General features: G+C 42.9%; 1 protein-coding gene across 6 annotated transcripts in view; it reads left to right on the top strand.

The window, feature by feature from the left end:
• LOC135523990 (myosin-10) overlaps window positions 1–14,237 on the top strand; it is a 96,058-nt gene that overhangs the window by 54,683 nt on the left and 27,138 nt on the right. For 4 of the 6 annotated variants that reach the window (XM_064951070.1, XM_064951108.1, XM_064951064.1 and 1 more), the window contains 10 exons: window positions 2,103–2,166; window positions 2,354–2,452; window positions 2,701–2,844; window positions 3,097–3,192; window positions 4,561–4,679; window positions 5,014–5,166; window positions 7,125–7,298; window positions 7,518–7,691; window positions 8,590–8,704; window positions 8,963–9,034. In XM_064951070.1, coding sequence (XP_064807142.1) covers window positions 2,103–2,166; window positions 2,354–2,452; window positions 2,701–2,844; window positions 3,097–3,192; window positions 4,561–4,679; window positions 5,014–5,166; window positions 7,125–7,298; window positions 7,518–7,691; window positions 8,590–8,704; window positions 8,963–9,034 — 1,210 coding nt within the window. The remainder of the gene's footprint in view (window positions 1–2,102; window positions 2,167–2,353; window positions 2,453–2,700; window positions 2,845–3,096; window positions 3,193–4,560; window positions 4,680–5,013; window positions 5,167–7,124; window positions 7,299–7,517; window positions 7,692–8,589; window positions 8,705–8,962; window positions 9,035–14,237) is intronic. The other 2 variants (XM_064951090.1, XM_064951099.1) reach the window with 1 other exon arrangement.

The raw sequence follows: 14,237 nt of genomic DNA on the forward strand, positions 1-14,237 counted from the left end.
ATTATTATTATTATATATTATTATAAAGTATTATCCCGATGGAGTTTTTCAAAACTTCCTGGAATCTTTTGATGATAAGGAAGATAAATCAATGGAGAGGAATTTATTATCTTCCTATTATTACACAGGAACATTCCAGCAGGACAAGAAATGTTTCTGCTATTCATTAATGACTCCTTTGATTCTGGATCCAGTTAAGATTAGAGAGGGTTGTTCTGTTCAGCACAGCCAAATCACTGCCTCATGCACAGGGGTAGTCTAATCCAGACCACAGGACAGTAGAGACCAAGATGAATGTAGTCTAATCCAGACCACAGGACAGTAGTGACCAAAATGAATGTAGTCTAATCCAGACCACAGGACAGTAGAGACCAAGATGAATGTAGTCTAATCCAGACCACAGGACAGTAGTGACCAAAATGAATGTAGTCTAATCCAGACCCCAGGACAGTAGAGACCAAGATGAATGTAGTCTAATCCAGACCACAGGACAGTAGAGACCAAGATGAATGTAGTTTAATCCAGCCAACATGAATGTAGAGACCAAGATGAATGTAGTCTAATCCAGACCCCAGGACAGTAGAGATCAAGATGAATGTAGTCTAATCCAGACCCCAGGACAGTAGAGACCAAAATGAATGTAGTCTAATCCAGACCACAGGACAGTAGAGACCAAAATGAATGTGGTCTAATCCAGACCACAGGACAGTAGAGACCAACATGAATGTAGTCTAATCCAGACCCCAGGACAGTAGAGACCAATATGAATGTAGTCTAATCCAGACCACAGGACAGTAGAGACCAAAATGAATGTAGTCTAATCCAGACCCCAGGACAGTAGAGACCAAGATGAATGTAGTCTAATCCAGACCACAGGACAGTAGAGACCAAGATGAATGTAGTCTAATCCAGACCACAGGACAGTAGAGACCAAGATGAATGTAGTCTAATCCAGACCACAGGACAGTAGAGACCAACATGAATGTAGTCTAATCCAGACCCCAGGACAGTAGAGATCAAGATGAATGTAGTCTAATCCAGACCCCAGGACAGTAGAGACCAAGATGAATGTAGTCTAATCCAGACCCCAGGACAGTAGAGATCAAGATGAATGTAGTTTAATCCAGACCCCAGGACAGTAGAGACCAAGATGAATGTAGTCTAATCCAGACCCCAGGACAGTAGAGACCAAGATGAATGTAGTCTAATCCAGACCCCAGGACAGTAGAGATCAAGATGAATGTAGTTTAATCCAGACCCCAGGACAGTAGAGACCAACATGAATATAGTCTAATCCAGACCCCAGGACAGTAGAGATCAAGATGAATGTAGTTTAATCCAGACCCCAGGACAGTAGAGACCAAGATGAATGTAGTCTAATCCAGACCCCAGGACAGTAGAGACCAAGATGAATGTAGTCTAATCCAGACCCCAGGACAGTAGAGACCAAGATGAATGTAGTTTAATCCAGCCAACAGGAATGTAGAGACCAAAATGAATGTAGTCTAATCCAGACCCCAGGACAGTAGAGACCAAGATGAATGTAGTCTAATCCAGACCACAGGACTGTAGAGACCAAAATGAATGTAGTCTAATCCAGACCCCAGGACTGTAGAGACCAAGATGAATGTAGACTAATCCAGACCACAGGACAGTAGAGACCAAAATGAATGTAGTCTAATCCAGACCACAGGACAGTAGAGACCAAAATGAATGTAGTCTAATCCAGACCCCAGGACAGTAGAGATCAAGATGAATGTAGTCTAATCCAGACCCCAGGACAGTAGAGACCAAGATGAATGTAGTCTAATCCAGACCACAGGACAGTAGAGACCAATAGGAATGTGGTCAAATGAGGATAAAATACAATGGCCTGGACTGGTCTCAGATCTGTGTATGTGCCAACTCATCTGACTATAGTAGTTGACTAAAGCACATACAGTTCTGGGACCAGACTAATAAAATGTAGCCTTATTGTGATGTGACTCAGAGGGAGAAAAGGGAAGGCCTTGCAGTACAGTGTGAGACCTGGTTGAGGGAGATGTGGATGCAGTGAAATAGTTTGTCTGCTTTTTTCACCCTCCGTTTCTCTCTCCCTCAAGGGAAAGTTCATCCGGATCAACTTTGATGTCACCGGATACATCGTCGGGGCCAACATCGAAACTTGTATCCTTCCAAACAGCTAGCTTAAATGTTCCATGCAAGCTATGATATATGAATCATTTACATAAACTGACAGATTTTGATGGGGATTGTTGTATTATGCTAATTCGATCTGCATACATCTACTCTAGGGGGTTAATATCTTTCTTTACTGTATAAAGGCTGCCCTTCCTTGACTGTGATGGGACAGATCTACTGGAGAAATCAAGAGCTGTTCGCCAAGCCAAAGACGAGCGCACCTTCCACATCTTCTACCAGCTGCTGTGTGGGGCGGGAGAACATCTCAGGTGTAAGTAGTCTGATATGTATCATCAGCATAACTTCAACAACCTGGACCCATATGGCCTCTGTAAAGAATAGTCACCCTCTGACATGCAGAACATTGTTTCTATAGCCGTTGGCCTGAGGTGTCTTGAAACCCACTCAGCCTCCGTGTCGTTCACTACCTACCTAGACTGTCAAAAATGCATGTTTGCCTTTTGTCCTTCGTGACCTCGGAGCAGCTATCTCGATGTCATTTCCCTTTCCTCTGTGTAGCGGACCTGCTCCTGGAGGGCTTCAACAACTACCGCTTCCTGTCCAACGGCAACATTACCGTCCCTGGTCAGCAGGACAAAGACAACTTCCAGGAGACCATGGAGGCCATGCACATCATGAGCTTCTCCCACGACGAGATCCTGGGTACCACCATCCTCACTCTCATCTGTCTGTCTGTCTGTCTGTCTGTCTGTCTGTCTGTCTGTCTGTCTGTCTGTCTGTCTGTCTGTCTGTCCGTCTGTCTACTTTTTAAAGCACTTTTTACTTCAACACTTTACAGCTTTACTGTAATTATTATAACTTAACATGTTCATAACAGTTCCATGTATTCCAACAAACACAGAGCAGTGTGTGGCTTTCATGATAAGTTTATGATAACGTTCTCTGTGCTTGCAGCCATGCTGAAGGTGGTCTCCTCCGTGCTTCAGTTTGGGAACATCGTCTTCAAGAAGGAGAGGAACTCAGACCAGGCCTCTATGCCTGAGAACACAGGTAGCTGACATTGACCCGCTGTGCCCTCGGCACACATAACTACATTCACACCCCCGTTACACCTGTCTGTTGTCACATGTATTGATGTCAAGGAAACTCCTCACATTCTCACATTCAGACCTTATCTTACTCATCCTCATCTTCCTCCCAGACATGTGCTAACCAGCCTGAGTCAGACGCCAGAGCTCTAACGATTTAACCTTCCCATCTCTCCTGGCTCTGTCACCCACCTTCAAACAACAGAATTATGCAGATTTACTCCCCTACTTTACTTAGAAGGAAAAACAAATGAAGACTTTGCCTCAACCCCGTGTGTTACTGCTGCATTCTTGGCATTTCAAGAGGAGAGGGTAGCAAGTGAGTGTCAATGCCGTGGCCCAGCCAGTTATTACCAAAAGTGGAAAACAGATCTAGGGCAGAAGCAGATGTTTTTAGCAGGCTCTGCGCTGGCAACTCTACCCCTGGAAATGATACAGATTTATCATTCTTACCTCTCCAGAAGCTCCCGCCGTGACAAATATTTAAAATTCAAACATCTCCCCAGTTCCAAAAGAAAAATATCATAAAAGCCGCTTTGACACGTCTTAAATCGAGTCTGTGTTATTAACCCACAGGTGTTCTAAACAGCTGTGTGTTTAACTACCCCCTACCCTGAGCTCTAGTCCAGACCTGGGTTCAAGTACTATTTTAAGTTATTTCAAATACTTAAGCTGTGGTTGGTTGAGCTTGTCTTTTGCAATGGAACCAATACAAAAGTCCCAAATGTGCAAACCCCATTCACCTGACACTCCAGACAGACTAGAGCAACTGCTGAAAGTAATTGAAATATTTCAAATAGTATTTGGATCCAGGTCTGCTCCAGGCATACCTTAGAGTTACTGGACTGGCAGGGGGAGGCAGTCACTCAGTTCAGTTCTTACTTATTATTCTTTACCATTAACGGTCAAATGTGAGCAACTTCTGGCAGAAGGGGGAGAATGTAATTCTTAGCTACCGACCATGTGGAGCTGTGGCCTGCTGCCAGTGGTATGCATTTTCTGGTGGTCTCAAGCGGTGGTCCCACTGATGGAAAGTCTATATGGTTTTTACTGTGTTTTCCCACTTACTGGGGTTTATGGGAATTGAAGGATTATAGGGTTATCCGTCGGGTCTATATAATATATATATATATAATCATATCCCAATAACGTTTAACTCCTCAAATGTTGCTACTTCATTCCCTGCTACTGCTTTGAGTCTATGCAAGGGATATTTGAGTATTGTAAAGTTATTTGTGTTGCCTGTAATCACATCTTGAGAACAAACGTTTACTCTTTTCCCTTTTTTCACTCCCTCCTTCATCTCCCTCTTCCTCCTCTCCTCTACCAGCGGCCCAGAAGTTGTGCCACCTGTTGGGGCTGAACGTGATGGAGTTCACCCGGGCCATCCTGTCTCCAAGGATCAAGGTGGGACGAGACTACGTCCAGAAGGCCCAGACCAAAGAACAGGTAAAACACAAACGCTACGCCACAGAAGCTCTCCTTGCTTCACTCATCACCCCTCTATGGACTCACTGTACTGCTGACTCTGGATCAGGATAATGTTAGTACTGTGGGGTGTGGTTCCTGTCCACCTCTGTGTTAGATTTATAACAACAGAGAGGTCTAGCCGTGAGACCCCAAGGCTGAGGATGGCAGACTTACTTGCCAAGTCATACCACTGAAAGACAATCTAATAAGCAATGCATATCTCTCTCTCTCTCGCTCTCTCTCTCTACTTCTCTACCTCTCTCTACCTCTCTACCTCTCTCTACCTCTCCCTCACCTCTCTCTCTCTCTCTAGGCTGACTTTGCAGTGGAGGCTCTGGCCAAGGCCACATACGAGCGTCTGTTCCGCTGGCTGGTCCACCGCATCAACAAGGCCCTGGACCGTACCAAACGCCAGGGGGCCTCCTTCATCGGCATCCTGGACATCGCTGGCTTTGAGATCTTCCAGGTACTTAAATACGTAGGCCTCAACAGGTACTTACAGTTTTTCTCAATTGCTAAAACACTAAAACCCATTGGCTGAACAAAGTTCTCAGTTGCCTAGACTCATTTAGCTAATTATGCAGTCTGTTGTCAATACCTTAAACCATTTCACATGGTAAAACACAATTTGCAGATCTCACTTAGACTTTTCAGCAAAACTCTAAACACATTCTCATTCTCAAAACACATTCTGCATTCTAATGCACATGTCATATATACTGGTAAACACGAGTGGCAACAATCAAATACAAATAGAGAACACATGTCATTGATTGAACAGAACCACTCAAAATTGATTTAACCTGTTTCAAATGATGCAACACAACCAATATAAGCCAGTTCAGAGAGCAAACAGGTTGTTGAAGGTGGGAAGGAGAAAGTCTGAGAATGGATACTGTAGTACAGTGCATTGTAGGCTGTATACTGTACAATGGACAAATTGTATGGCCCTGAACATTGTGCTTTCCATTTATTAAGATTTTGACTGGTTGAGATTTTAGATTTTGACTTGTTGCAGGTTCATATCAACAAAGAACAAGAATTACAGTATCACAGAGACAAAGGACAAGTTTGTGAGATGCAGGGTACAGTACTGTAAAAATAGGGGTACAAGGAGGAGGAAGAACAAAAAACAAAATTGCAAAGAGCAAAGCAGAATAGTAATTTCTGATCAATTTTGAGCTACTATGATAGAACATGTTTTCATTCACCAAAAGACAATGACGGAAAAATATGAATATTTTTTTAGATTCAAAATGTACTTCTCCCTGAGAATTGTATGTTTTGAACAATGTGTTTTCTATTTTTCGGTGTATTGTTTACTTACTGCTTGCAGTGTATATCATTTTGATCACTTTGTTTATGATTTGAGAGCAGTGTTTGATTTTGAACACAGGTAAAACTGTTTTGAGGCGAATGTTTAATTTTGCAAGAGGAGTCAGAGTGTATGTAAATAGTGCTTGAAGATGAGGTTTTGTGTTTACTGTTTTCAGGAAATGGAGCAAGATTTCAGAAATTGTGTTTTAGCAATTGAGAAAAACTATAAATACATGGCAAATAAGGCCTCCACCAGGTCCCTCCATCTCTTCCAGATACAGAGAAAACAGCTAGAGAAGAGAGAGGGTACTTGGTTTAGTTCATCCTGTCTATGGAACTGGTCATCTGAATGATCTAAGGACATTTTTATGTGGGGAAATGGTCTGATTGACATTTTTGGGAAACAGCTGATCATTTATCCTGTGTACTAATTGCACTTTGAACCCATTTCCTCCTCGGTCAGTTATGGGAATCTCAGCACTTCTAAAAATGACTCTTGGGTGTCGTCCTCATTTAGTTTTATATCATTCACACCAAGGTCATTAATTGATCTATCACTTGATAGACAATAGTTATCATGCGAGGCTCGTTCAACAAGAGGCGAGTTCAGACGGTTCAAACATTGCTGACATGAACCTAATCGTTGATTAAAACACTCAATATCTCAAGATCACTAAATCTTGTGCTGAAATTCCAACCTGTCTGTTTCCCTTCTGGTTTGTGGCAGCTGTTTATTCCCCCACTAAGAGCCTTGGCTGCAGCGTTGTAATGTTGAGCCATAAGAACAGGAAAATAAATCACGATCCCTGGGATCAATTTAATCATAGCAAACAAAACTCAATCAGCTGCAGTTATTGTTTTGTAAACTAAAAAGCAGTAGGTGCCAGTTTGAGCTGAAGACATCTTAGAAGTGGTATTCATTGCTGTTTCATAAACAAAATAATGTAGTCTTGTTGATTTTACATATCTGGAACTCCTTACAAATTTCCCCCTAGGGATGAATTAAGAAATAATCCATCTTACTGCTTTCTTTACTTTTGAGACAAAGTTTCTTGAGTTTCTGAGTTCTGAAAAGATCAAATCAATTTATATGCCTTTCTCCTGTAGCTGAACTCGTTTGAGCAGCTGTGCATCAACTATACCAACGAGAAGCTTCAGCAGCTGTTCAACCACACCATGTTCGTCCTGGAGCAGGAGGAGTACCAGAGGGAGGGCATCGAGTGGAGTTTTATCGACTTCGGCCTGGACCTGCAGCCCTGCATCGACCTCATCGAGAGGCCGGTCAGTATCCGTTTAGTGAGTGTGTGTGTGTGTGTGTGTGTGTCCTCCTGTGGTGTTGTGCTGTTGTCAATACTTGGGTCATGTTCAATCAGCAGCTAACATTTTGAAACAGATTGAATCAGTAAGGAACAAAGTAAACTAAAACAATTTATTTTCCGTTGATTCACTTTTTTCCCTGGTGTGCTATTGAACATGGCCCTGTGTGCTGTCATCCTGCAGGCGAACCCTCCTGGTGTGCTGGCTCTGTTGGATGAGGAGTGCTGGTTCCCCAAGGCCACAGACAAGACGTTCATCGACAAGCTGGTCCAGGAGCAGGGCACCCACTCCAAGTTCCAGAAGCCCAGACAGCTAAAGGACAAGGCTGACTTCTGCATCATCCACTACGCTGGCAAGGTACGGACCGGTGAGATTACATATAGGTGGTGGAGGATAGTTTAAGGGATTGCTTGGTTTTTATTTGTAACCCAAAGATTGGTGTAAAAATCCAGAAAACTATCCCTTTAAAAACGTATGGCTCTGCCGTATTCCTCGAGTCAAAGATTAAACATTTACAATGCACTGGGACGTATTATAGACCGATTTTTCCGCTGAGGCAATGTTTGGGGCTATTTTTATGTATCCACTTACAAGTTACTTTGGTTTACGTCATCTGCACTACTTGTAGACCCCAGAGCCTTTGGTTAGTTGTGTTCTTGGAGGCACACCAGGTCCTTTCAAGCTGCGGGATTTACTTCCAGATCTTCTGATTTCTCCGAGGTTTTCCGCTGTAGTGGTCTTGGAGGCACATCAGGTCCTTTTGGAAAGCCTCCGTTATAATGTGTCCTGAGGCATTGTCTGTTCCGTCACTAGCCCCTATCCTGTTCCCATCAACCTCTGGCTGCTGTATTGCTCTTGACGCACAACTTCTCCTCTACGGTATTCAAATTCCGCAGGAGTATCATCCTGGTTTTATGTATCAGATACGTGGGAGGAGGTTTGGCTAGTTTCTCTAGCGTCCAGTCAGTGTTGCGCAATAGAGACCCGGGCCCTTTCCAGTACAGGCAGTCCTGCGGTACACCGTAACCACATCTGTTCAATATTATGTCGACGTCGTCTTTAAACACACTTTCCTGGAATGATTTGGAGTCTTATGTCATCTCTAGTGAAATGAATTTGGAACCTCAACGGTCATTTTGTTGTATATCACCACTCTCCGACAGTTCAATTCAATAAACTTTATTCATCCCTGAAGGGCTATTATTGCTTATACTCTCTAGGCCTGGATGGCTCTGACCTTCTCCCCCCTCCCCAGGTGGACTACAAGGCAGATGAGTGGCTGATGAAGAACATGGACCCCCTGAATGACAACGTGGCCTCGCTGCTCAACCAGTCCACTGACAAGTTTGTGGCCGAGCTCTGGAAAGATGGTAAGTTATGGCCCCTGTCCTGTCCACATGGTTAATAGACAAGGAATGTGTTAGCACTGGCTTGATGATTAACAATTATTATTAGTTAGATTCGTTAATCCATCATAATTTAGGCCTATTTGTTTTAGGGATTGTCAATGTACAATGTTTGCTGCTTATTTAGCTAACATGATACCAATAGTAATCAGTCGGACTTCAGCCTTCTAACCTCTGTTTATGTTTTCAACCTTTGTATGTTTTTATTTTCTCTTCTGTCAGGTGTTTTTATCCCCCTGTCTCTCTGTATCGTAGAGATACAGAACAATGTCACTAGTCTTGATGAGCCTCCAGGTGAATGTAATGACTGTAGCTGTAGAAGGTTCCATGCTTACCAGCGCAGCATCGTGTTGTCCATAGAGATAGATGACGTTTTATGTTGGTACATGCTGATGTAGATCCATGGCTTACCAGCGCAGCATTGTGTTGTCCATAGAGATAGATGACGTTTTATGTTGGTACATGCTGATGTAGATCCATGGCTTACCAGCGCAGCATCGTGTTGTCCATAGAGATAGATGACGTTTTATGTTGGTACATGCTGATGTAGATCCATGGCTTAGCAGTGCAGCATGGTGTAGACTACCTCCATACAGAGGCTCCCGTCGCTTCTAGGCTGCATGTCATTGTTGGTCGTCTCCAATGTCTCAGTACTAGTATAGTAGTCATTAGGCTAATGGATGGCAATACCTTTCAGTAATGCTCTACTCCTGCTAGCATAAGATACTGCCTACTTAGACTGAATTGGTCTGAAAAGCCTTTATTATTGTTTTGTTCAATTCAAATTATGTAATGATTATGCCATGAAGAAAATACAACAAACAATAATACGGGCTTTTCAGAGCAATTTAGTCCACTTTCCGGAGAGTAATTATGGTATAGATACCTAATCATTTGGTCATGGAACCTACTTTGTATGAGATCCATTACTGAAGTGTCTGCCAATTTACTACCTGAGAATAGGGGAAACCTAATGTCTTATACAGACAGGTGTCACGCTTCATATATCCTTGTTGTTGACAACACACACAACCAAAATTATTCACAGTTATCTTCCTATTTCCGCACAATCTGTCACGGTTCCCCGCCCCAATAGGGCATAAGCCGAACATTATCCTTATTGCTACTGCTTATACACACAAATCATGTTAAAAATCATTTGAATATCTTTTTGCTTTTCTAACCGTGAATGAGGATCTCCCCCAGAACTTATAGGCAACCTTCTGTCACCATCCACATTCCTCCTTTGTCCTTCTCCATGGACTACTTCTCTACAACCTACCATACCGTACTAGTACTCAAGCATGACACGTTATCCATACACACACACTCTACGGCCACTGCGGCTGGGACTTTCTTCCCACTTACGGATCTTGCAGGGGAACACCCCCCACTAGAGACTTATCCTACATGGAACCTACCCTACACTGTAGTGTCACCCACGGAACTTGCAGGGAACTAGCTCCACTCGGGACCTATTCGTACGGAACCTACCCGTAACCCTATATTTCTATGGATCTTGCAGAGGAACACCCCCACTTGGGACCTATACATACGGAACCTACCCTCCCCCAATATTTACGACTGGTCGTAACACGATGGGACTACTGAATAAACTTAGGCTTTCTAGGTCCGTGTCCTATAATTGGTTCAGCCTACGACTCTCATCTCCCCAAGATGGCAGAATGAGTTGTAACAGATATAGGAACTGTGTCTACCTTGTTTTTGGTGCCGGCTCCTGTTTCACTGATTCGGACTCTTTAGTTTGACTGTAAATCGTGGTGAATCCCGCCGACAGCGCCAACTGTTAGGTTCTGAATAAGCAGAAGCTCAAACCAAGTTTATTCACCCACTGGGTCATACAGCTGCAAAGACAAAGACATGTTTACATAAGCACATATATTTATAACCTTCTACGAGGCAGAGTCAACTCCTTGCACATATTGACAGCCACTACACCTCTGTTGCTAGTCAGGAACTGAATTGGCTCCTCTCACTGGTGTAGTCATGGCTCTGCCTGATGCTGGAATCTTCGTGGGCATGGCAGTGTATGTGTGCGGGATTGGACTGTTCCTTCTCACTTCATCTGACCTGATCTCGGGCCGATTTCCTCGCTCCTCCCTAACCCACGACTATCCTACCTTATCAGTGACTGAAACCAGACTGTTGCCCTTTGCCTCCCTCCTTAGGAGCCATGAGATGTAACAATAACATGTTTGACAGAATGTACACTTTCTGCACTCTTGTCTCAGTCAGTAACTTTCCATAAACTTAGTTCCTGTCCACCCTCCATTGACCCCAACATATACATTTTTTTGTACATATACAGTAATCAAGAAGTTCTAGTCTGGTAACATGACTAAGTATATTTCATGCTAGAATCCAACAATAGTGACAGAATCACACATTACTTCCCAAGCGAAATCCATTTTTTAAATCTCCTATAGGTGGTTGTAGCATAGCCTCTGAATGTCATAGAGACAAACCAAAGATATCCCATATGCATCGTACTCTTGTCTTTCCCCCGTGTTTTACAACTTGTTTCTAGCACAAATATTGCGTTATAGATCACTTTATATAATCTTTTTTTGTGTGTTTTTTTAAAAAGGAAAATATTAAGCTAGCAAGGGGTAGGCGTATGCTTTTAGCCATTTTCTTTAACAAAAGCCACATCAATTCGAGCCCTGGTTTTAACTTAATACACTTAGCTCTTCACTGACACAGATATTTAAGGAGTGCATGGTGACTGAAGGACTAAGCTGACAGTCTGTGGATAGTAGACTAACAGGTCGGCCTACTTCTTATATCTTGAATAGGAAGAAAAAGGCTCCAACACAAAGCCCTCTTGTTGTTAGTAGCCTAAAGTCAAATTAAACTGAAGATCGTTTAAATTAATTAGGCCTTGAATTAGCATTTCAGCACCCATGCGCTGTCAATCTCTACAGCTGACACTTCTTTGTAATGTAAGCTATTTAAATTACTTGAAAAAGGCTTATTGTGAGGTTAGTAACTCTGATAAATAGCTTCATTATGGGCAACGAAACATTGTTTTTTATTCAAATCAATTATAGCAGTAGCAAGCTTACCTCCGGTCCTCATTCTCATCTTCACGCTCTTCCTCTCAAACTGAACAGGACATCAGTAGGGCTGGTCAGCGCACACACAAATATAGCATTTTGGGGACGAAGCCTTTGACTTGCTTCCTGAAGTGCCACCTTACACAGCACAACCATTGGTTAGGCTGCACAAAAGACTATAGGCCTACATCAACAAGAGCAGGGCTCATGATTGGGACAGCCTATCAATTGCAGTGTGTAATTCAACTCTCCCTCGCTCTCTCTCACTCTACCGCAACTGCTGTCACGACCTCTGAATGCTCGGCTATGAAAAGCCAACTGACATTTACACCTGAGGTGCTGACCTGTTGCACCCTCTATAACCACTATTATTATATGACCCTGCTGGTCATCTATGAACATTTGAACATTTTGAAGAACAATCTGGCCTTAATGGCCATGTACTTTTATCATCTCCACACAGCATAGCCGGAAGATGACTGGCCACCCCTGGTCCCTTTCTAGGTTTCTTCCTCGGTTCCTGCCTTTCTAGGGAGTTTTTCCTAGCCATCGTACTTCTACATCTGCATTGCTTGCTGTTTGGGGTTTTAGGATGGGTTTCTGTACAAGCACTTTGTGACCTCTGCTGACGTAAAAAGGGCTTTATAAATCAATTTGATTGATTGATTGAGTGTAGCTTATTTTTACACCATCCCAGCAGTGCAAAAACTTAGGAAGGAAGTACATTTTCTTTGAAATATGATGTTGCCCTGTGCTTTTCCAAGTGTGCTCTTCATGTAGCCTAGGCCTATAGTCTATGGATCATTTTATTGAGACTACAGTAGTGGCACTTGATATTGCACATCCAGCAGAGAATCAGGGATGAGGGGCATCATCAGGCACACATCCAGATATAATAAGCAATTCATTCTTGAACACTGAGCAATACACTTAGAAAAAAGTGTTCTTTGACTGTCCCCATAGAATAAACATTTTTGGTTCCAGGTAGAACCTTTTTGGTTCCAGGTAGAAATCTTTTGGGTTCCTTGTAGAACCCTCTGTGTAAAGGGTTCTACATTGAACTCAAAAGGGTTCTGCCTGGAACCAAAAAGGGTTTTTTAAAGGGTTAGATAGCAACCTTTTTTCTATGAGCGTATGACATTGAATCAATTCCAAATTACATGACCCTCCCCTGGACTAAATAAAAAAATAGTAAACCCTCCCCCTGACTGAAATTGAAAAAGCATGCCCCTCCCCCATTTTCCTCAGGGTAACAATAGTGTACATTTTGACCGCTTCCTTACAGTATGGTGGAAAGGTTAAGAGCACTGGTTATTCAGTATTCCGAACCAAAGCCTATTCTCCTTTCTGGGTTTTTTTCCCTTTCCAAGGCATATATTTAAGCGTAAAGGGAATTAAAGAATTGAGGCTTGACTGACGAAAGATTAATGGCATTCATTTCCCCCTTTTATTTTTTCAAAGTAGCAGAGAATTGGAACCACATGTAGTATTTGGCATTTCTCTTGGCCCGATTCTATAGTACTATAGACGTTGATACACAGCAGGTGTGACAGTGGTACAATATCTACAGACTAAAAACTGAAAGTCTGGAACTTTGTAGGACATTCCTGGAGACCTGTTTGCCTGAAACCCCTAGAAGCCTAATAACACAGTTGGAGGTTTGATTTTGATGAATTACCTGTATGGACACTTGGATAAACAATTGTTAATTCATCAGCATGCCTTGTATCAAAACTATTTTATGCCACGTATTGGAAATATGACACTTGTCAACACGCCAGCCCAGAAATAATGACACACCAAAATGAAACGAGGCATGTTGTGAATCTGAAGTTACGGGTATGAAATGGCCCTGTGTGACTGACTGTCAGATTATGCTAATATTATGAAAAAAATACAATGTGTAGGAAAGGTCCCAGGCTGTGAAATGCCTTTAGTTTCATACCAAAGAATAGGCCTTTAATTTGTAGTTATCCTAAAAGGTTGTCACTTTAAATGACTGCTGAAAGGAGTAGTGTGGGAATATAGTGCTGAAGAAGACCTGTTTTTACCGCTAGCAACCATCCCACCCTTCATCTGCTGTACCTAGCCTGAAGAACGTTTATGAATACAGACCCTGGAACCAAGCATGTATACTGTATAGCAGTGGTTCCCAACTCCAGTCCTCCAGTACCCCCAACAGCACACATCGTTGTTGTAGCCCTGGATAAAAACGCCTGATTCAACTCATCGATGGCTTGATGATTACTTGGCGTGTTGAATCAGTTGTGCTTGTCCGGGGCTACAGTTTTAGGTGATCCTCTAGCCCTGTCCTTGTCCCGTCCCCACAAATCCACAGAGGCTGCCAGTCATACCTAGAGGTCCTCATCTGTCTACACCTTCAGCTGACACACATTGCTGCTGGCTGCTGCTACTCCCAG

This window comes from Oncorhynchus masou, chromosome 4, assembly GCF_036934945.1.
Source record: "Oncorhynchus masou masou isolate Uvic2021 chromosome 4, UVic_Omas_1.1, whole genome shotgun sequence".
Lineage (NCBI taxonomy): Eukaryota > Metazoa > Chordata > Actinopteri > Salmoniformes > Salmonidae > Oncorhynchus > Oncorhynchus masou.